Source organism: Drosophila mauritiana, chromosome 2R, assembly GCF_004382145.1.
Source record: "Drosophila mauritiana strain mau12 chromosome 2R, ASM438214v1, whole genome shotgun sequence".
NCBI lineage: Eukaryota > Metazoa > Arthropoda > Insecta > Diptera > Drosophilidae > Drosophila > Drosophila mauritiana.
Genome location: NC_046668.1, coordinates 7,557,889 through 7,580,599, shown reverse-complemented (window position 1 = coordinate 7,580,599; position 22,711 = coordinate 7,557,889). Strand labels below are relative to the sequence as shown.

The window sequence follows — 22,711 nt, the reverse complement described above, 5'->3', positions numbered from 1 at the left end:
CGCGTGCCGTCGTTTGGCTTCTGTTGGTGTTTTGGGCCCAGCCCCTTCCAGCCAGATCCAGATCCGAGCAGACGAGGATGCAGACTGGGGCCGATTCCAAGACCAAGACCAATACCGAGACCAAAACCCCGAGAGCCAGACAGTCCGTCGCAGGGACGGCGGCTGGGGATGCTACACGGCAACAAATAAAGTGTAATTTTACCAACGCTATGCATGGAGTAATAAATAATAATTTCCAGCAGTGCTGGATCAAATTTGCTAGCTGTCCATTTAGCCTAATATATGATAAACAAAACGTGAATTCCATTCCGGTTTTTGCTAGCAACAAGAATTTATAAACACTATTTGGCCACAAGCTACTTAAATGCTCACGTGCATACTTCGCGAATTGTTTACGTAAATTTGTTGAATATTTCTAAAAAGTGGCAATAACTTTAATTTACCTGATATTCTCGATGGCAGCATATCTATTTTTTCGCCTGTATGTGAATGCTGCTGATTGCAGCCGCGTCTTGTTGATTGTCAAAATTGACAATGAATGTGTTCGCCGGAGGATGGATGATGCAGATGGGGAATGGGGATGGGGATGGGTATGGAGATGGGTAATGGGGATGGAGCTGCCGACGGAATGGTGTTGGGGACCGAGGCTGACCCAGCCAGGCGAAGACAAGTGCATGTCTCGCGTCTGCAGAGTGTCTGGAGGCCGAGTCAGACACTCTGTTTTGGTGGCGATGTCGAAGTTGTCCTTAAGTGATGCAGATGCACATGCAGATGCAGATGCCGATGTCGATGCCGATGCTGTTGCATCCAAATATGGACCATGGGCCGATGGTCGGCTCTGGAGCGGCGGCGGAGGCGGCGGTGCAGCAGGTGAGCCGCCGGATAGTGGCTGCAGTTTTACACTTGTGCTGCGCTGCTGAAAGTTATTTAAATGATATGCACATGCAGTTGCTCCTCCGTCGCGTCGCGTTGTCTGGTAGCTGTAAACTGAGAACTGAGACTTCGACTGATTCCCTGTCGTCTGCGATTTTCCTGGTCATGGGCATGGGCCTCTTCCATTGGCACTGCCACTGCCTTTGCCTCTGCCTTTGCCTGTGCCAGCAATTATGAGCGTCTGGCCGTCTGGCAGTTTACAATATTTTTAATTATCGCGTTTTTTCTAAGCAGAGATAAGCATCCGAACGGCTGGAGCTGCTCTTTTTCGAATTTCAATTTGAGGCTCCGCTGGCAGGCCGAATTGTCGCCGCTGTTTATTAGCAGCCGCAGGGGGGAGCAGGCGGAGCAGGAGCAGCCATCTTGATGACTAAGCCGAGGAGCCGGTCTCGGAGCTTGGAGCCCCTTGCAGCTGGACTCGTGGGCTCCCGGCTGTCTGCCGTCTGCTTTCTGGCCGTCTGACCAACGCAGGCCGTAATTTAATGCAAATTTCGGCAGCTCCATGGCCAAGACCCGGTCTCGGACTCGGACGACTCGAAGTGGCATCGGAGTGGGCAATGTTGGGCCCATGGCCAGGTAGTAAAAGTGAAAATAACTCCCTGTTCCTGCCGATGGCTGTCAGTCGTCATTTGGTCTATTGATTAAGCACCTGTGCTTCGACTTAGAGAAGCTTCCCATTCAACAACAGGCAACAAGCCATTGCGTTCTTCGGAAAGAGGTGCCAAGAATGAAGAATCTCAGCCAGGCTTTAATCTTCTATATCTTAGTTGTGGGAAAGAAACTCTCTTAGAATATTAAGTTTCTCTGATGAGATACAAAATGCCACCATTAAAATAAAAATGAAAAAATGCATAGAACAGCTGATCAAAATTAAAACGATGCATTGAGACTATAAGGGCAATCTGATATTATTTTTTAACTTTAATATCCCATGGAACTGCTTTATTATCTTTTTAAATGTAAAGAACAAATTAATCTTTTTTAAGGAATAATTTTACTTAAACATTTCTTTTTCCAATCTAATATTAGTTAAGGTTAAATAAAATTAATGTAACACGAGGTAATACGATATTCGTGAGCTAAATCTAGCTAAATGGACAGCACTGTTTCTGGGCGATGCGCTCTTCGATGTTGAAGAACTGCCAAGGCAATCAAATAAATGAAGATGCAACTTGACCATAAATGCCGCAAATACCACTCATACTCCAGCATTCCCCACTGCCAACGTGCAGCTCCAGCTCCAGCTCCTGCTCCTGCTCCTGCTGGCTGTCCATAGGAACGAGCGAGTTTATATAGCTATATCGGTTCTGAGTTCAGGCTTATTTATAGGACAAAAAAAAAAAAGAGGAGGCAAGCCGGCACGCCAGGATGCAATGGCCCGAAGAGCACGTGGCGGACAAGGAGTTCCCCGCGTGGAACAGGATGCATAAATGAATGAAATGGCGTTTTAGGCAATTCGTAGCGACCAAGTTTGTGCTGACAGTTCGCCAACTATGCTAATGAGACCGTGGATGCCAGGAGCTCCTAAAGCGGATTTCTTGCCGTGCTGCCGTCAGGAAAATGACGAAAATGAGGAAGCATTCCGCTCTTTTTACGGTGGCAATACTTCAGTCATTCGAGGAACTCCCGATCTTATTTTAAATCGCGACTGCACAAGCTATTTATATCATATATATCACAACCTTCGAATGCAACGAACTTTTCATAAACTATTTTGGCTTTGGACCCCATTGTCCCATGGCGATTCAACTTTTCCTTATTAACTTGACTGCCGACACAGTTTCTTTAGTTCATCATAAGCCGCCGTAAGCTAGTAACAAAAGCAGGGAGCAACTTTTAGCGTATTTTGCTGAGTAAAATCAATAAAACAAAAACAAAAGAAATAAACAAATTTTTAATAAGTATGTTTCATTAATCAACAATTCAAAGAACTAATACAACTAATTTATATTCATACAGAGCACTTGGTTTTCATAACTTACAGAGAGGAAGGACTATTTTATGTAAATAAATGCGTGCTATTTCACATAGAATATTATTATTTAAAATAAGATGTTTTTGAAATTTTGGAGAAACTAAAATATAGAAAGTACACTAAAAATTTAAGTTTATTATAAAATAATTATATATTCAAACATAAACTCCAAAGTTTTTAAGGGAATAAACTGCTGCTAATAGTGAATTGTGTAAATAGTATAAATCAAGTTTGAATTTTACATAGATTTTTTTTGGCACTTCAGCTAAAAAGTATGCAGCATATAAATAGCCTTTAAATACTTAACGATTTACTTTCACACACAATCTGCGCTGGCTCAGTTGTCACAAATTCACAATAACTTTTAAATAGTTTAATTATTGATCTTATACACCACAGAGTTCAGGATGTGCGACGTGATCCTCCCATGCGAGTACAATCCGAGGGAATGTCCGAGACCTGCAACGAAGAAGAGCCGCCTCTTCACTATCCTGCTCCTCTACTGTTGGCAGCGGGAGTACGACAAGAGACCCTACCGCCAGTTCCAGTTCAAGAGACTCACGTTCGAGCAGCGGATCGGTCGGAGGTACCACTGCATCCGCGACTTCCGGATCATCGTTAACTATCTGCTGCGGCGTCCCCAGTTGTCTGTCCAAATTTCCAGCTTGGTTGTCAGCAACTGGGATGCGGGTTTGCTCAAGGACTTTGTCCGCTCGCTGCTCCCCGTGTGGTACATCGAGCTGAAACTGATGCGGTTTCCTCGCGAGTTCTTCGTGATGCTGCGTCTCAATGCGAGCAAGATGAATGTCAGCCAGCTGAGCTTGGAAGGTAACTAATGTGGAGTTCAAGGTACTCGGCCCTTTGGGCTACATGCTTTGCTCACTATTTCTCAATACATCCAGGAACACCCCTCTCCGATGAAGACGTGCGCATCCTGCGAGAGTTCCTGCTGGTAAGCAAGACTCTGCGCAGGCTCAACGTGTCCAGCTGCAACCTGACACAGTTCAACTTCGCTGTGATCGCGGACGGAGTGTATAAGTCGCCTGGAGTGCGACGCTTGAGCGCCAACAGGCTGCTGGGGATGAGCCTCAGCCTGGACACGGAGAAAATTTCATCCGTGCTGAGCTCGCTGCTGATGCAGAATACACTCTGGGCTCTTTCGCTGGAGCACTGTGAACTGACCGCCCAGGACATGATTCCCATTGCCGAGCACCTAGCCCGGACCAACTCGAAATTCCGGCGCCTGCGAATCGCCTGCAACAAGATCGGTCCGGATGGCGCCTTCTTCCTGCTGCGTGGAATGTCCATGGGTGGCAATCTGGAGTTGCTGGATCTGAGCTACTGCTCGATTGGCACACACGGCGGCGAGTGGGTGGCCAAGTACCTGGCCTCGTGCCGCAGGCTGCAGATCCTGCACTTGAAATACAACGACATGGGCCCGACGGCAGTGAATCTCATCCTTCTAACCATGAAGAAGCAGTGCAAGCTGGAAAGACTAACCTTGTATGGCAACCACTTTGACTCGCGTACCGCGATGATAGTGCGTCGCTTGCTGGATGCCGAAGTAGTGCTCCACTCCGAGCTGGACATCAGTTACACCTACGACGAGGCACTGCAGGATTACAGGGTGGTGCCTTGGCGTTAGAAAGTTGTTAGTTATGTTTACTCGTAAGTAAATTAAAGTCTATTCCGCTAAAATCAGATGTGGTAGTACTTCCCAATGATATCGGTTTAAATATATTTTGTTAGGGGAAGGTTCACCTTTAAAGTTTGATCTATAAATAATAATTGTATTACAGTTTTACTTTAAATTACGTCGTAACTAATACTAAAGCATAAATAGTAATAATTTCCTGATAATCATACAAATTGAAGTTTTTGGCCCACTGTGCCGCGTAAGCTTTGCAACCACGTGCTCACTTTCTCTCTCTCCGGCTTTCTCTCGCAGTCCCGATGAATGAAGAGGCGGTGCTGCCAGACTACTGTCGGGTGGGAGGGAAAGCTTGGCTTGGGAGCGAGCTTTTAGGACCAAACAGCTGACCCGACGCAGTGGCAACTTTCGCTTTCGTTTCCGGCTTCTGTTTTGTTATTGTGAGAGCGCAGTTCGTGTGCGTGTGTGTGTGTGCACTTGTGAATGTGTGGCGATTTCAAAGTCAGACAGCAACAACAACGACAGCATAATGAGCGAAAGAGAAAACGACGGCGACGCTCGGAGAGCGAGGGCGGAGAGGGAGCAGAACTTCGGCAGCGGCGCGACGGCGACAGGACAACGCTAACGGTATCCTTGTTGAGAGTTTCGCAATATATTTTCATTGCTGCAGTCTCATCGAAAGCGTCGAAGCAACCGAATCGCATCGAACACCCGATAAATCGGTTAGCCAATGCAAAACTCCACTGAGAAATGCACAGCATACAAAAATGAAAAATAACAAAGAAAACCGAATAGAAAAATAACAAGTTCTTGGACAACATTCCAAACTAGATAACCAATAATCCCGTGCTTTTCGTTTATTTGCCGTTCAGTGACAGTGCAAGAAAGTGATGTGCTCCAGTTCTTGTATAACTCTTCATAATTAACAAGAAAACTAAAACTGTGTTTTGCCTGCGGCCAAATTGTGTTTCCTCGCTGCTTTTATCTTATTTCAGTTGAAAATTTGCTTATCTGCTTGCAGGCGGATGGATGCTGGTACACATATATATTCAGCTACTGCTTATGGCCAGCCAACTACCCACCTAAACTAAACCGAAACCAGAGCTAAAGCCAAACTGAAAACGAAATCAAAACCAAAACCAAAACTTAACGCAACTAACTAAACGAACTGAACTATAAAGAAGCCAGTGGCTGTTACAACTTTCACTACTAGCAAAGTTGGACCAAAAGTAGGCAAAGGCAGAAGCAACCCGACCAAGCAGCATGAACATGAACGACAGTCGACGCAACACCGCCACGGAATTCAGCTATATCCTGCAGCGCCAGGTGAGTTGGCCCCCAATTACATGCACTTAGTTTGAGTCTCAGAAGCGCCTGTTTCTCGAGTCCTCGCCCCGAATCACTGAGAGCACCCACAACTCGAGCACTTCCTTGCAGCACCCTAATTGCACACTTCCCAGCCGCAGGAACTCCGACTAATTGCAGCCACACGAACTGACTGATTGGCCAGCTGCCCACTGAGTGCATAATGACCGGGATTGTGGCAGAAGTCGGGGTTCTCAGCGGTGCCCAGTAGTTCCATTCGGAACAATCCACTTTCACCAGGTTTCATAGCATAGTTTGAAAAAATTACTGAAAATTCTATCCTATGTCATTGGACATTTGTCAAATTTGAAAAATATTGGTTTGCTATTGTATCCATATTTGCATAACATAGCAACTCTTCTTTATATTTTAATAGAATTAAAAGTTAAAATGATCCCGTTAGTATGTACACTTAGCACAATTGAAACTTTTTGTTATCCCCTTCAGATAATTGAAACTTTAACTAGAATTTTGCAATCCTTGTAGAAATCCTTGTAGTTGCAAATTTAAAGCTTAATTCGAAAATTATTCCACTTGTCAAATGTTTTATATTGTGACATTTTAGAAGTATTGCACAAGTATACGCATATGATTTGTGCTGTCATTTGAAAATTATTGTGCACGTTGACTGATTGTGACTATGAAAACGTAATCAATGTGGATTGAGTTTGCTTTGTGAGGCAAATTAAATTTTCCAAGTCGACAGCCACAACAGATTTGACGACACATGAAAATGTGTCCGATTCCTTGGCTGCCCAATGAATTGTTAATACACAATATGGCTCGTCGATCAATCATGGGCCCAATAAATGACCCGCCTACATTTGCATATGAATCTGGCCAAGGGGATTTCACTGGAATTTCGGGATCTGGCGACGGGTTATGCCCGATAATCCCTTAAGCTCGTTATGAATTCCATTCCGCCGAACTGCTGGAATTGGCTTGCGTGTCTGTTGGTGTGCACAAACGCAGTAACACACACTTGAAAACGTTGCTCGCAACTCGTAGAAGGACTGTTAAATCAATTTGTTTTCAGCACCCGTGGAACCGCATCCCCATCCCCATTCCCATCCCCATTCCTATTCCCAACCGACCGAGACTTAGACAATGACACATGGGAACCACCGAATCGTGTCCTGATTGAGTGATTATCCAAAGCACAATTCACAACATGCTATGATTGATGACAAGCAATTGAATGGCCTGTGGCACCAAGGACTCGGCTATTTATTGTCTCACCGCTGACCTTTGACGGGCGTGAACGTTTGTCAGAGATCCCCCAAGATTTAATTAGGCTCCCCAAGGAGGTGGCCGCCAAAAAAAGCTCGAGATAACAAAATCAATATGCGGCGCGAAAGGCCTTTAATTACACAGCACACACACATAGCGATAAGGATAAGAAGGCGACGGATTTATGGGTCCTGCTCCAGCCACAGCCACAGCCGCATCCGCATCCACTTAATCGTCGCTTAGTATGCATGGCATGTGGTGGCAGCGCCGCGCATCTGGCATCTGGCCTTGGACCGGCTCCGCCTGCGCCTCCTCCTGCTCCTGATCCTTGAGCTACTCCCTTCGCGGCAGCTGGGCCAGCTGAGGCATCAAATAAGAATGTCACCCCCTCGTGAGATAACAGAAATCAATGTCGGCTGCAGCTGGCACTGCACTTGGCCCTGGGGAGCCCCACGAGTTCTCCGACACTCTGGGCCGACAATTATGTCTGCATTGGAATTTCCAATTGGCCCGGAAGCCATTCGCTCGAACGCTTAACTCAATCCCACTCTCAATTGACCCAATTAAATCGAACATTGTGCGGGTGTGATGAGAAATCGTGGTGCGGAAAACCCAAAATTAGATAAATTTCAAAAGCAATGGCTACTGATGGTCCTTCACTGGATAGCCGGAGAGCTGGGCTGGGCCCACACGGCGTATGGGCAACGGGCATCACGCATACGCCACCCCGCACAAGTTATGCAATAACTGTTGCATAGCCCAGTGCTGCTCCTCAGCCATTGTGGCTCGCAGGCAATCAAGGTGAATCGCCAAAACCCCATCGAGACCCCGCTTATTCCATCTCCTGGGCCTGGGCCTCACCTCGGGTGAGTGAGTGTGCGATGGATGTGTCTTAAATGGATTCGATTTCGACGGAACAATAAAAGGCAAACACTGTGCGCGTTCGTATCTCGGAAATTGACGGGCAAAACGATAAAAAGACGAGGAAAACTCCCACAGCGATATGTGAAAACACGTGTTCCATAAAGATATGTGCGCTATCCTGCATATATATATATATATATGTATATAGTATATCCATATACAGATATTCGGCATGCGAATAAATTGGAATTTTTTGCGGTATGATTCGTGCATGCATGTGTGCTTGGTTTGGTTTGATGTGTATTTTACGTTTATGTTTTAAGCGAATCATTCAGCGCGCACTTCGGATTGTCGTTGAAGTGAACTCGACTTAATGGCTAACAATTTGATTTTCATGCGATCCACCAGGGCAGCGATGTGTCGGTGGCCGAGGCTTATGCATTCGATGACTTCAACAATATAATGAAGGTAAACTCTGACCCACATTCCCGACTGCACTTGCATTGCGAATCGTAGTCGTGTTCACACTCAAGTCCCCTTCACATTCATTAAATTCCCGCCCCGAGTAACGCCTACACTAGCTCGGCGCGAAAGAGACGGCGAGTGGGTAAAGAAAGAGAGAGAGACAGACGCGTGGGTGGGACACATCTGGCATTCTAGCATTCTGGCATTCTGGCCGCGACCTTCTACGGGGTCTTTCGGGCGGTACAAATTGCTTTTGGTCCCTGGACATCAAAAGAATTTTCTTATTAAGAAAAACTTGCTTGCCTACTTCGCGAGCGCCTTATTAAATATTGCATCGGGCCAAGTCGTACGAGTTGATAATGAAGACAAATTACAATTGAAATGTGTGCTTTTATTGCATACTTTTGGTCCGACTCGATGGAGGGAAATATAAAACCTAATGAAAATTAAATGTGCGCAGCCTGGTAATGAAGGCTGTTTAGGAGCAGTTAAAAGGGAGAAATATGGCTAACTATTCCTTCGCGCCTTTTAAATATATAATTTTCCATTTAGGATGGAGCTTAGCTGTTTTTACTTTTATAATCCCTTTTTTCTTATATTATACTTCCATAAAGTATCTATTGCTTTATAAAGTAACCATTAAAATCCTGAACTTAATATTCTCGAAACTATTAAGGTTCCTACACTCTCAAGGATAATGTGGTCACTTTGAGCCATAAGTCATGTTGAGCAGCCTACCTGAGCTTACGAGGAATAAACCCATCCATCTGGCTTACCTCTTATTAAAGGCCAGCAAAAAGTGTACTAAGACTACCAGCAACCTGGCGTGGCTTTAAGCTGAGTCTAATCCCGACAACTAATACCAGAGAATGCCTGTCGAAAGGAGCAGGAAAGGATTTCCTCCATACATATCCTCGAACATACACAGTAGTGATTTTCAGAGGCAGCTTAAAAGGAGGAGGAACTGAAGGCGGCGACGTTGGCCAAGAACTTGAAGGGAACATTGTGTAATATTTGATGCATTACCATGCATAAGTAAGGAATGCCAGTCGGCGAGTGTGTTGGCCCTTTGTTGTTTTGCCAGGCCTCGCACCAAACAAGACTTGGGCTTTGTTGTTGGCAAAGCCATTAGGCCAAGCCAAGGCTGGCCAAAAAAATTCAGCATTAACGAGTGGGAGAGGGTGCGAATAAAAATAAAGCAGCCAAAGAGCCCTGATTGTTTGCACAACTAATGGTCGCGTCGTCGGCTCAAAGCCAAATTGCCAATAGTTGGGACACTGCCTGCTGGCTGACTGTTTCTCAATTAGGTTAGTTCCAGCCGAAAGTGGAACAGCTCTTGGCCAACGACGAAGACTTCGCATTAATTGGGCTGAAAGGGAACTGCAAAAATTAAATTAAACACAAAAAGTGCAGAAGCAACTGTTAAAAACATTGGATAAATTGCATAAAACAGCTGGAGATTACTTAATACATTTTATTTTGGGTAGCTAGTTTATAATTGGTTTTTATAGGATTTATTTTGGTATTACTTAAGCTAGTAGGATTCCATTAGCTTAAATAACTATATTAAATTGTATAGATAATTTGATGAGCAAGTAGTATCAGTAGATTCAATGGCTTTTGTGTGTGTGGTGCCAGTTATGGCTACCAAAGTGGATGGGGTGCATCTGGTCAGTAATTCGTTCAAGACCAGGATAACACCAAGAACGAATGGGAAGAGCATTCTGATGTACTTTCCTTGCTGCAATGGATGCAGTCGGAAAGCAATCGAAAGATTCTGGATTAAAGCCAATATGCTTACAGCTTTTGAAGCTTCTGTTTTTGGTTTTCGCCCTTAGCCAAATTATTCGTTGACTGAGTTTTAATCATTTATAAGAAGTTTGTTAATATCTGCAAACTGTTTCCCTGCAAAAACCCTGAGCTTTATAAAAGCTATTCGGAAATGCAATGTATTCTTTATTTGATTAAAAAGTTTATTTACAGAAATGTTGGTCTAAAGATAAGATGTTAAAAACACATGTATGCTATTTTAGATTATATTATATTGAATATATGTACATATAAATAAGATAAAATCATTACATAGCATTTATCAAAACAAATGTAGCCGCACTTGTGGTTCCTTGGGTTACTTCTACCATGCAGCCGGCAAAGGTCAGACTCTTTTCCATTTCCCTAAAACAACACAATCCCCAAACCAACCCAAACCAACCCAACCCAACCAAACCCATCCGGAGTCCATTCCCACCCCGGGTTAAGCCTGACCGGAGGACCATTTGGCTGCCTCGCATGTTAGTGTTTACTTTTTCGCTATACACGGAGACTGGGGTATCGGGCAGATGGGCACATGGGTGGCATGGACAGATGGGTGGGTGGCTACATGTGGTGCAGTAGGCCCTGTTTGTCTATTGTCCGGGGGGGAGGTGTAGGTGCAACCTAGGCAACCCGGGCAACGGCAGGAACTGGAAGGACAACAATGCCGACGCGACTGTGTCAATAGTTCAGGGGGACACGATTTGGAATGCAAAAAGGCGGCAGTTCTGCGGCAAGTGGCGGGTTTTGCCAACACCGTGCCATTTCGACTTGCGCATAATTTCGGCTCCCTGGTTAATTGTTTGGCCAGGCCCGGAGGAGCACCCAAACATGCACCGGTCCTTTCAATCTGGGCATGAGTGTGTGTTGTTTGCTGTTTCCCAAAAACGCTTTTATTAAAGTGCAAATGGCTGCTGCCATTGTGTCGGCGTTCTTCTCTAATTTCATTAGGCCAGCCAAATATGTGTCCGGCGTTTTGGCCAAACAACTTGTTCTTACCCTTTACCATACTATGTAACCTTGGTGTATGATATGCTGTAAGATGTATTTGTAACACAGGTATAATCAACTTTCTCTTGAATCTACTGTCATATTCTATTAGTATAGGTAGTATTTCACTTTTATATTTCTATTATTTTGATTACAAATTTCCCAATATTTTTCCCACTTTTTCTGGGCAATCTGTACCAAGTACCCAAAGTTATGTAACCTAGGTACCTTGTATATTATCTACAATTAATTAACATTTCCATTATCTTTTTGTTAGAGCTTTCTACTCTTTAATAAACGAAAAGGGTATTTTAATTCCATATTTGGGCCGCACGGGCTTAACTTCATTGGAGTTGTAAGGGAAAGTGCGAGACATGGTCCAAGGACATGAGTGTTATTAATTAAAATCGTGCAGTGCATAAAATGGGTTGTTTGCCACCAGGACCGGATCCTGGATTGTTCCAGGATTGCTCGGCCTGGCTCCCAGTGGAGATTGCCTTTCGAGTGCGGCGCTTGCTATTTGTGTTTGAGTTCGTATTTGCCTGCGACAATGTTTGTCTTTTATTAGAAACGTTCTGTTAGTCAGGTACTTCTGCCAGGTGGAATTCCAGATGGCACATGTGCACGTGCGCCTTTGGAAAAGCCACCGAGCAATTTTCATCTCTTGTTTTTTTCTCCCCCCAGTTGATTCCTATCTGTTTTCCCGTTTCACACGCTTTTCAGTCAATTGAGTTTCGACTGGGATTTTTGTTGGTGCCTCATTTGCCCCCCATTTCCCTTGCCAAATTAATTGGATTCGCGCGGCTTAATTGCTGACAGGGGAAGGCTGCCAAATTATTTATGAGAGTCCTGACGAATTTTAACGTTTCCATTTGGACCGCCCAGTGTGAGCATACATGTGGCGTCCGAGTTCGAATTTGACCCCAAAAATACGCTCGATTGAACAGCGGAAACAGATTTATTCATTCATCGAAATCATTTATTCAAGCTATTATTTATGATTCCTTGTGCGCATCGCTTGGTCCTGTGATGAAAGTTAAACGAGCCCAAGGACAAGTGGCCATCGCAATCTGATGGAGGCGTAATGTTCCACATGATAAACTAATCAAGCCAGCTGGCTGTGAATTATCCTGTTGAGAGTTCGCAGCCTTCAAGGGTTTTCTCGAGATTAACGTTTGTTCATTTGCCTTCGACGGCGCATTTGTTTTTCATCTTTTTGTTTCACTTTTTTCCTCTCTGGATTGTGCTCTTGTTTTTATTTGTAAGGACGAAGGATTTGGGCCGCTGACAACGGACACTCTGTAATTTCATTGGGCCGCAGCTGCCGTAACCTTGCCCGGCTGATTCAGCCTTGGCAGTGGGCCTGCCTGTTTGACTTTGGCCGGGTTTCCTGTTGCCCTTCCAGTGGCCGTGCCTCATAATTAGCCACTTTCTTTGACACTCGACGGCTGTTTCTGCCCACCCCAAAATACAAGCAGCGTACCTGCGACCTTTGACGCCAACTAATTGAATTGAAAACTCAACTCGACTCGCGCGTAATTTGCCTTTGGAAATGTTCATTACCCAAACACCTCCAGAAACCATTTTAAAGTAGTTCTGGCAAATGTTTACCCTGCACTCACTTCCCATTTTAAGGGCGTTTGGGTCCAAAGCTGCAGAAGTGTAAACTTTTCCGTTGTTTGTTTGCTGTTTTCACGAAGTTCAGTTGCTAGAACTTCTTTAATTGCCAGCTGGCTAAAGTTTTGCTCCAAATTGGGCTTATCCCTTCGGTTTTTTATTATTTCTGCTGCTTTATTTTTTAGTTGTTTAGTTGCCAGGCTGTAAATGTGGGCCACAACATTGGCCCGCTTTTCGTGACTTTATGACGTGGCTGAGGAATTTTATTTATGTTTATGTAGGAGCTCTTCATATAAAATTGTCTTTTATGGCAGGCGGCTGTTGCTGGGTATATGGGAAACTTGTATCATAAACACATAGAGAAAACAATATAATCAGTTTCAAGTGCACTTTTTATACCAGTTACTCGTAGGGTGAAAGGGTGTACTATATTCGGTGAAAAGTTGAAATAATATATTTTATGATTATAGTGATATATTAAATGGAAGTCCATGGAATTCCAAAGGCATATTTTTCTCAGTGCAAACACAGTAGAGAGGGGAAAAGGGTTTTGGCAGAACCGCAATTTACGATACGGATACGAGCTACCTTTGTCTTTGGCTCTACCTGAATATTACGTATACGCAACATTGGCTGTCGGGAGTAGGTGGGTGGTGTGTGGAGGGTACTGGAAGGCGGGTCCTGTTGGTTTTGCTTTTGATGTAAAGAGGCACTCGAGGCAATTTTACGCTCTTATCCCAATCAACGAGCAGTAATGGCGAGCAGCACAAGGGCGACCGATAGCTAACCTTTGTTGTACGTTACACCGTCCTAGAACAACCATCAGACACATCAGCAACAGGGCCAGCCGCAACAGCCACATCAGCAGCAGCAGCAGCCGCCGCAGCAGCAGCAGCATCGCCAGCATTCGCAGCAGCAGCAGCAGCAAGCACAGCAGGATGCCGGACTGGGGGACACGCTGTCCTCGCTGCCACAGGCCTCGTTCAACTACATCAACTCCATCGTGGGCAGCGGCGTCATCGGCATACCCTACGCCCTACACAGGGCCGGATTCGGACTGGGCCTGGCCCTGCTCATCCTGGTGGCCTACATCACCGACTACTCACTCATCCTGATGGTGAGTGGCAGGCCCCCCTAACTCGATGCCTTTCCCAAATCGGTTTTAAAGTTCCAATCAGGCAATCTGGCCATCTAACCAGACCGGAGCGACCAAAGTCACATGCCAAACGCATTTCCGCTTGAGTCCGGGCTTAGCATTTGCTGCATAATTAACGTGCCCACTCATTTGCGAGGGCGTGTGCTGCCGTTTAAGCCTCATTTCATTTGCAGGTCAGATGCGGCCACATCTGCGGCCGGTTCAGCTATCCGGGCATCATGGAGGCGGCCTACGGCAAGTACGGATACTACCTGCTCTCCCTGCTGCAGTTCATGTATCCATTCCTGGGTGAGTTGATTGCATACTTTGTACATTTCATTATTATTTCAATACTTTAATGGGGTTTTAGTTTATTCTTCCTTAGCACTATTTTTCAATAGCATTTGTTATATTATTTTATTGGCTTCCCCTTGTTTTTCGAAACACCAACTTGCTTAAATTACAAGTTTAATAAATTTAATAAACTTTATTTTAATGATCTTTGAGTTGTTTACAAAAATTAATATGAGAATATGACTGATATGATTAAAAAAGATCCAAATATGTTTTTGCTATGGTATACATCCCTAATATCCTTTATATATTCCCCTTATATTTTGTAATGCCTTTAATTTAAGTAGAGTTTTTTGTTATCTCTATTAATCAATTGTGATTTGATGTTTGCAATATTACACTTTTATGATGTAATATAAACTTTATGAGCAATGTCTGTGATGGAAACCCAACCCTCTTTCCAGCCATGATTTCCTACAACGTGGTGGTGGGCGATACGCTGTCGAAGGTTCTGGTCCGCTTCTTCCCCTCCTGGGGCGGATCCATGGGCGCCGTCCGACTGGGCGTGGTCTTCTTCGTCAACGTGGGCGTGGTGATGCCCCTCTGCCTCTATAAGAACGTCTCCAGACTGGCCAGAGCCAGCTTCATTAGCCTGGCGTGCGTGGTCTTCATCCTGTTTGCCGTCATCATCAAGCTCATGTCGGGCGATTATAAGGTGTAAGTATGCTAGCTCAATGCCTTCAATTTTCCACCAAGAGCACACAATAACAGTGATTCGAGGATTTCCCTTTAAATTGATAACTTGGTATTAATGAAGTATTAAAGTCAGCCTTTTCTTTTTGCTGAAAAATTTACATTTTGCTTTTGTAACAGCATGGCGTGTAAAACTAATTGATTGCCATTTTCACTGAAGTGACTACGCCTATCGTTTGAGTCAATTAACGCTTGAATTTAGGCAATGAAATACAATTACTACCTGAACGCTGACTAATTCCACAAATACCTAATTAGCAGAATTTAGAGGGCCAGGAATTTAGCATAACAAATGCGATGGGAATATATTCAATTTTTTACGTACTGGTAATAATTATATCACACTATTTGGTTTTAATATCGAAAGTATTGATTTTATAGACTCATATTGCGTTCAATATAGATTTATTTGCCAACTAAAGGTGATTTTCATTTGTAAACCAGAGTCGTAGAAAGAAACCACTTTCACCCAACTTCCTCTTTAACTTTCTGGCCGCCGAAGCAATTAAAAAAATGCCAGAAGGAAAAATAGAAACAAACAACGCCGGTTGAGCGCGTGAAGATTTATTTACATTTTAATTACAAATTGTGTACTTTCCGCCGATTTTCCCTAACCGCCGACAAAGTTGCAGCCAGTTGGACCTGGGCCGGGGAATAGGGTTCCGGATGGGGTATCCCCAATGCGAGGGTGCTGGTGGTCTGACTTGGTCTGTCTTGGGGGTGGGTCTGGGTGGTGGTCCTGGGCTTTAGTGCTAAGTGCCGCTTTAGTGCTTTCAAATCTGTGGCAACTGCCCGGGGCGGTGGTGCTCCTGCTCCCGCCGGTGGTGCAGAGGAATCTGCAGGGTGGCGCAGAGCTCATAAAATTTAGTGTGCCACTTGTTTCCCTTTTATGGCTTTTCATTAGACGAGGCGAGTCGAGTTCTGTTGAGTCTGTTGCAGTGCAACTGAGTTGCATGCATACATACATACGAGTATGAGCTGGGAGCAACAATTTCCCCCTGCAGTTTGAAGGTCAACGGGGGCAGGACTTGTCCCACTTCAGCTGGGGGGAAAAGCGAACCTTGAATGCTGCGTCTGCGGCTTGGTATAAAATTTAAATAAATTTCCCATTTGCAGCTGCCTGGCCTTCAGTCTACCTTTCCATTCCTTATCTTTAGGTGCGCACCTTTTGTTTTTACTCATTTTTTATGCGAATAATTCACATTTCCTGCGGCTGTCCGAGCCAACGAAATGTTAATTTGGTGTTAACTTTTGTGTAATACTTTCCGGAAATACCTTTTTCTTCCCATTTCTGCCCGCGATGATTTGTTCCCAGGACGGACACGGCGGAGTCGTGGCGGTTCGCCAACTCGGATCTAATCCCGGCCACGGGCATCATGGTCTTCGGTGAGCAGAGTGTGGATTTTCCACTTCACTTTCCACTTGCCCTCCATATATATCCATATGTGTATCCATCCATCTATCTATCTATGTATCTATCTATCTTTCTATTGGACATCCTTCCGTGCAGCTTTCATGTGTCATCACAACACCTTCCTCGTTTATCAATCGATGCGCGACGCGACCATGGAGCGCTGGGAGAAGGTCACCCACATTTCGATTGGATTTGCCTGGACGGTGGCGGCCCTGTTCGGCATCGCCGGCTACTCCACCTTCCGCGCCCTTTCCCAAGGTGAGGGATTGACACAAATTGCATTTAATTGCACTGACAGGCAATTTGCGGATGTTTCCTGTCTGCTGTTTTCGGCATTTACTATACTCGTAGTACTTACTGCTTACGACCGTTCCAATCCCGATGGGATTTGGCTTTCCTTCTTGCAGGCGACCTGCTGGAGAACTACTGCTGGGATGACGACCTGATGAACTTCTCGCGTGTGCTCTTCTCCATATCGATACTCCTGACCTTCCCCATCGAGTGCTTCGTGTCCCGCGAGGTGGGCATCCGGAATCGTAGAGCCAGTTTAGCAACATACTTTTATGTTGGACCTTTCCCATTCCCTACAGATTGTGCGCGCCCTCGTCCATCGGTTCGTGCTGAAGGAGCCCATCAGCGAGTTCACCCAGGACAAGGACCCCAGCCTGGAGAAGGGGGCCATTATCGATGAGTACTCGAAAGCCATTACCATGGCCATCGTGTTCAGCGCCTTCGTCATCTCGCCCATGACCGACTGCCTGGGTTCGGTGCTGGAGCTGAATGTGAGTAGGATTTCCCATGTCCCTAATCCATGTTCGCTTAGAAAATGGGTTGGGTGCACTTGGCAAAAAGAAGGCGGTTCTAGATATATGTAAAAATGGTAGCCATCCGATGGAAAAAGGAACATTTAAAGTTTTACTTTCATGGAATTAAATCATTGCGGCATATGCATTTGTAATCTTTTTATACTTGCTTTCACTACTAATATTTTTTATCCCACTTTATGATTTGTGGTTTCACCTCAATACACGCGATAACTTAAATCCACAAACTCAGCTGCTTACTTGAGTTTTAGTTTAACCACAATCAGCAAGAGTTTACCCAAAACCTTTTTTAATGTACAAATTAATCATTTATGTTCTCAGTTTCCCAAAGAACACATTTCTTATCATTTATAATGCTCAAACCATTTATCATCAAGATAACTTCGACTAAGCAATTTGCTAACTTAAAGATTATTTATGACGGTTTTCGTTTGCATTTATTTCCGAGTGAATATTTTGCCTAGATGAAACAGAATAAACTTCAATTCCCAAAATCCATATATTCAAGTAGAGAGCTGTGCAACAATGAATCCGCCTATATCAAATGCTTCATTAAATACGTCTGAGACTAATTCCGATTTCACCATTCACATTTGCCAGACCAAAGGGAGAACCGTATGGCCAAGTTTATTATTATCGTCCGTAGCCATTTGCCTCTTGTATTCCGGTCACGGGTATTGGCCACAACGCCAATCCCAAACGGCATCTACAAGTTCTGGCCCGAACCCGGCTTTGTATTTGCCATGCAAATTTATGCCCCACCCATCAGCACATCAGTCCATTCAACAATCCACCCATTTCAGGGTCTCCTGGCGGCCATTCCCCTGGCCTACATCCTGCCCGGACTGGCCTACATTCAGATGGAGCCGCACGCCCTGCTCAGCCGGGAGAAGCTGCCCGCTCTGGGCCTGGTGGTCTTCGGTGCCCTGGTGACCATCCTGGGGGCGGCGGTGCTCCTGCCGGGTCTAATGGGCGGCGACTGCCGATCGGACATTGTGATGGGCTACTGCCGGCAGGAGTTCCAGAACACCACCTCCTCGAACTAAGTTAACGGAACGGAAGTCGGCCCACGTTGTAGGGCACGCGGGTTGGGATCGCATTTTTATGGTTTGGGTTTTGGGTTGGAACTTCTGATTTGACCTTCGGTTAACACAGCTGCACCACGTCGCATCGAAAGAAACTTGTACCTGAGTCCCAGACGTTCAAAGTATCTGCGTAAGTAAGTAGTAGGCACAGTGTTGAATTGGATTAGTGGATAGCGGAAAGCGGATGTGTGATACGGGCGAACCTCAGTACAAAGGCCAGGCATTCTCTCCGATCGAGCAACCCATGTATATTTGCACCGGATAGTCGTTTATAGTGTACATTTCGTTGGATCCCCGTTGTTGATGTCGATATTGTTGAAAGTAGTGAAAGTTCCTCGATACATAAGTGTGTACTCCGTACTCTGTACTTTGAAGCCATCAAGCTGAGCAAGCGATTTGAATTGAATTGAATCGAATCGCAAGAAACGAGCAAAGGCAAACTAAACCGAACTAGAACTAGATGTTATCCGTAGCTTTAGCGTAGTCTGAAACTATTTGGGCACCAATATACACATGCAATCCTTAGCGACAACCGACTCCCCAAGTTGAGAAGCGAATCAAAATCGAACAAGTATTATATGAATGTACCGAGAACTATTTGTAACTATGTATGTATATCTATGCCCCGACGTTACCGAATCGTATTCCCCAGTTTTATATGTATGTATATGTATACAAGGGTAGACAAAAATGCGCTTGAACCGAACTAAAATCAAACTATATCCCCATCAAAACACATCGATTTGAACAACAGTTTTGAGTTGTTAACGGCACTGAATTCTATTTTGAATTGCATATGTACACCGAACACACGATCGAATATTTATATATACTGAAACATAGATATATTTTTGTACAACTCTTGGTTTATACTGCACGATATTATGTAAATACATGTGTATGCATTTTTGGATGTGATTAAAGTCTTTACACTCACACAAAAGCCATCACCTCTTACTTTCTCTTCGGGCTGAGAGATCGGAACCAAGCTGAAGACCCCACAACTCTATATTCTAAGAGCTTAAACACTACATATCATGGCCAAGGAACACGGGACATGCCCAGGGCTTTTCTGAGATACTTTTTACAAGATCTAAACAACTAACCAACTGAACCTATCGCTTTTACACAACGAATACGAGAACGGAAACGGAAACAGAAACGGAAACAGCAGCATACAATTTCCACAGACTTCCTGTATATACACGCTATATATGTAGATCCGCTTGTCGTACGATATTGCTCATCTCTTCACTCGCCAAATATCTCGTTGTATCTCTCTTTTTAGCGCTATGCTATATAAATATATGTATATCAAAAGCAGTAGTAGGGAATTAGGGACGAGTTGATCGATTATAGCCGAATTGTAATAACTATTATTGCCGTATTATGCATGTAGCCACATATATATACATACTATTATATTAAATTGTTTAGATGTGATGGTATCTGACCGGAGGATCGTGTGCGTAGAGAAGTTTTGATTTACAACGCAGGCATATCCCAGAGATAACCAAATCCGATTTCATTCCAATAGTATATATGTATAGATAAGCTAAAGCAAAACCAAATGAAATACTCTTGAAATAATAAAACTGCATTTTAGACATATGCTAAAACAACACTGCGGTTTCCATACTATGTCCTTATCGCCGCAATTCGTCGACAATTTCGGTTCTCAGGCGTTCTTGCGGTTTCTAAAAACGATACTAGTGCCCTCGAAGTTTTGTATAAAATGTGCAGTTCTCTCGGCGAATAGTCACAGTCGTGAAGTTCCCAGACTTCCAGTGACATTCCCCATTTAGTTTGCTCCGCGATCCAGCAGGTCCTCCCTGACATCCCATTGAAAATGGCCGACAAGAAGAACCTCCTCCTGCTCTTCGACCATCCCACCGAGCCCGTGTTCATGGACAAGGGCAAGAGGGTGACCGTGTTCGATGTGCCCGACTCCTTCCTGACCGACCGCTACCGACCCATCAGCAATGAGGTGCAGAGCCGCGTCGGCGACAAGGTGGAGCAGCGCGTTCCAGTCCGGGAGATCTCCATTCCCGATCTGCGGATCCCCATGTCCCTGGGCCGCGACGAGCAGTTCTCGCTGTTCCTGCCCAAGCACCGCAGGATCGCGGGCCGCCTGATCGATATCTTCATGAACATGCGCTCCGTGGACGACCTGCAGAGCGTGGCGGTGTACGCCAGGGATCGGGTCAACCCGGTGCTCTTCAACTATGCCTTGTCGGTGGCGCTGCTCCATCGTCCGGACACCCAGGGCCTGGATCTGCCCTCCTTCTCGCAGACTTTCCCCGACCGCTTCATCGACTCGCAGGTGATCCGAAAGATGCGGGAGGAGTCGTTCGTGGTGCAGCCCGGTTCCCGAATGCCCATCACCATTCCCAGGGACTATACCGCCTCCGATTTGGATCCCGAGCACCGGCTGTGGTACTTCCGCGAGGATCTTGGCATCAATCTTCACCACTGGCATTGGCATCTGGTCTATCCCTTCGAGGCCTCCGACCGCAGCATCGTGGCCAAGGATCGTCGCGGCGAGCTCTTCTACTACATGCACCAGCAGGTGATCGCCCGCTACAATGCGGAGCGGTTCAGCAACAACCTGGCCAGGGTTCTGCCCTTCAACAACCTGCGGGATCCCATTGCCGAGGGCTACTTCCCCAAGATGGACTCTCTGGTGGCCAGCCGCGCCTGGCCACCGCGCTTCGAGAGCACCAGGCTGAGCGATCTTAACCGGGAGGCCGACCAGCTGAATGTGGAGATTGGAGATCTGGAGCGCTGGCGTGATCGCATCTACGAGGCGATCCACCAAGGATTTGTCATGGATGTGAGTTGTTGGTGGGTTTTCCATTTACTAAATAACATGAAATATTCCCTTTCAGGAGCGTGGCAACCGTGTGCCACTGGATGAGGCCACTGGCATTGATACCTTGGGCAACATGATTGAGTCCTCCATTCTGTCGCCCAACCGAGTGCTGGTAATAAGTCCTTACCCTAACTAAATCATTAGATTAGTCCCTAATCCTTTTACTCCCCTAGTATGGTGACCTGCACAACAACGGACACACCTTCATCTCGTACGCCCACGATCCGACCAGCAAGCACCTGGAGTCCTTTGGCGTGATGGGTGATGTGTCCACGGCTATGCGCGACCCGGTCTTCTACAAGTGGCACTCGTACATCGACCGCATCTTCCAGGAGCACAAGTCGCGCCTGCCCGCCTATACCGAGAACCAACTTAACTACTCGGGCGTCTCGATCGCGGGCATCCAGGTGGACACCAATGGAGGTCGTCCCAATAACCTGACCACCTTCTGGCAGCAGTCGGACGTGGACATGTCCCGTGGCTTCGACTTCCTGCCGCGAGGCAATGTCTTCGCCCGGTTCACCCATCTGCAGCACCTGCCCTTCACCTATACCATCAGTGTGAACAACGATAGTGGTGCCCAGCGTTTCGGCTACGTGCGCATCTTCATGGCCCCGAAGAACGACGAGCGTGGCCAGCCAATGCTGATGCGAGATCAGCGCTCCATGATGATCGAGCTGGACAAGTTTGTGACTTCGCTGAACCCAGGACCCAACACCATCCGCCGCCGCTCCACGGAGTCCAGCGTGACCATTCCGTTCGAGCGCACCTTCCGCAACCTGGATGCGAATCGTCCAGCGGCCGGCACTGCGGAGGAGCTGGAGTTCAACTTCTGCGGCTGCGGCTGGCCCAACCACATGCTGGTGCCAAAGGGTCTGCCCGAGGGACTGCAGTGCGTGCTGTTCATCATGGTGTCGAACTATGAGAACGACAGGGTATGTTAACTGGCTAGTAAGGAAACCAAGGATAGTTTTGACTATTATCTCCACTTTCAGATTGACCAGCAGTTGGTGGGTCGCTGCAGCGATGCCGCTTCCTACTGCGGCGTCCGTGACCGTCTTTACCCGGATCGCCAGTCCATGGGATTCCCCTTCGACAGGTTGCCCCGCAGCGGAGTCGACCGCCTGGTTAACTTCCTCACGCCCAACATGAGCATCGTGGACGTGACCATCCGCCACGAGAACCGCACCGTGCAGCGCCAGAACTAGACGATCCGCTCCTGATCCGCTTTCCCGATTCGCCCTGACCCGATTCCATGGCCTCGCCCACTTCTAGATATACAACTCTTAGCAATCTATTGCATCTTTATTGAGCCGCTTAATAAACAAGACATCATGGCATTCCACAATCCCACTTTTGTTCTCAATTATTGTGGCTCGGCCTCCGAACGAGAATCTCTCGCTGATTAGGCTTATCAGCCGCTCGGGAGAAG

At 45.9% G+C, this 22,711-nt stretch overlaps 3 protein-coding genes across 6 annotated transcripts; all 3 read left to right on the top strand.

Annotated features, from left to right (window-relative positions):
* The first annotated feature begins 3,239 nt into the window (after nt 1-3,239).
* LOC117136842 (leucine-rich repeat-containing protein 34) lies at nt 3,240-4,610 on the top strand. Its single transcript, XM_033297926.1, has 2 exons — nt 3,240-3,736; nt 3,811-4,610. The coding sequence occupies exons 1-2, from the start codon at nt 3,316-3,318 to the stop codon at nt 4,551-4,553; spliced, it is 1,164 nt and encodes a 387-aa protein (XP_033153817.1). The 5' UTR covers nt 3,240-3,315; the 3' UTR covers nt 4,554-4,610.
* A 608-nt stretch (nt 4,611-5,218) lies between these two features.
* LOC117136841 (putative sodium-coupled neutral amino acid transporter 11) lies at nt 5,219-20,064 on the top strand. Of its 4 annotated transcripts, none has more exons than XM_033297922.1 (11): nt 5,219-5,281; nt 5,581-5,885; nt 8,427-8,486; nt 13,717-14,019; nt 14,232-14,346; nt 14,796-15,048; nt 16,400-16,470; nt 16,595-16,756; nt 16,906-17,018; nt 17,089-17,280; nt 18,126-20,064. In XM_033297922.1, the coding sequence occupies exons 2-11, from the start codon at nt 5,823-5,825 to the stop codon at nt 18,366-18,368; spliced, it is 1,575 nt and encodes a 524-aa protein (XP_033153813.1). In that variant the 5' UTR covers nt 5,219-5,281; nt 5,581-5,822; the 3' UTR covers nt 18,369-20,064. The 4 variants fall into 4 exon arrangements, with proteins under 4 accessions (XP_033153813.1, XP_033153814.1, XP_033153816.1 ...); XM_033297924.1 differs by lacking the exon at nt 5,219-5,281 and adding an exon at nt 5,997-6,164 and having other exon boundaries at nt 5,847-5,885; XM_033297923.1 differs by lacking the exon at nt 8,427-8,486.
* A 101-nt stretch (nt 20,065-20,165) lies between these two features.
* Nucleotides 20,166-22,627, top strand: LOC117136840 (phenoloxidase 2). The gene is made up of 4 exons (XM_033297920.1): nt 20,166-21,240; nt 21,296-21,391; nt 21,453-22,214; nt 22,275-22,627. Exons 1-4 carry the CDS (start codon nt 20,257-20,259, stop codon nt 22,485-22,487), a joined length of 2,055 nt encoding a protein of 684 aa, XP_033153811.1. The 5' UTR covers nt 20,166-20,256; the 3' UTR covers nt 22,488-22,627.
* The last annotated feature ends 84 nt before the right edge of the window (nt 22,628-22,711 follow it).

Excerpts from the sequence above, each read along its gene's own strand:
- LOC117136840 (XM_033297920.1), top strand. The coding sequence starts at position 20,257 with ATGGCCGACAAGAAGAACCTCCTCCTGCTCTTCGACCATCCCACCGAG. Across the intron at positions 21,241-21,295 it reads ACCAAGGATTTGTCATGGAT|GAGCGTGGCAACCGTGTGCC; the intron begins GTGAGTTGTTGG and ends ATTCCCTTTCAG. Across the intron at positions 22,215-22,274 it reads CGAACTATGAGAACGACAGG|ATTGACCAGCAGTTGGTGGG; the intron begins GTATGTTAACTG and ends CTCCACTTTCAG.
- LOC117136842 (XM_033297926.1), top strand. The coding sequence starts at position 3,316 with ATGTGCGACGTGATCCTCCCATGCGAGTACAATCCGAGGGAATGTCCG. Across the intron at positions 3,737-3,810 it reads CAGCCAGCTGAGCTTGGAAG|GAACACCCCTCTCCGATGAA; the intron begins GTAACTAATGTG and ends CAATACATCCAG.
- LOC117136841 (XM_033297922.1), top strand. The coding sequence starts at position 5,823 with ATGAACATGAACGACAGTCGACGCAACACCGCCACGGAATTCAGCTAT. Across the intron at positions 16,471-16,594 it reads CACGGGCATCATGGTCTTCG|CTTTCATGTGTCATCACAAC; the intron begins GTGAGCAGAGTG and ends CCTTCCGTGCAG. Across the intron at positions 16,757-16,905 it reads CTTCCGCGCCCTTTCCCAAG|GCGACCTGCTGGAGAACTAC; the intron begins GTGAGGGATTGA and ends TCCTTCTTGCAG.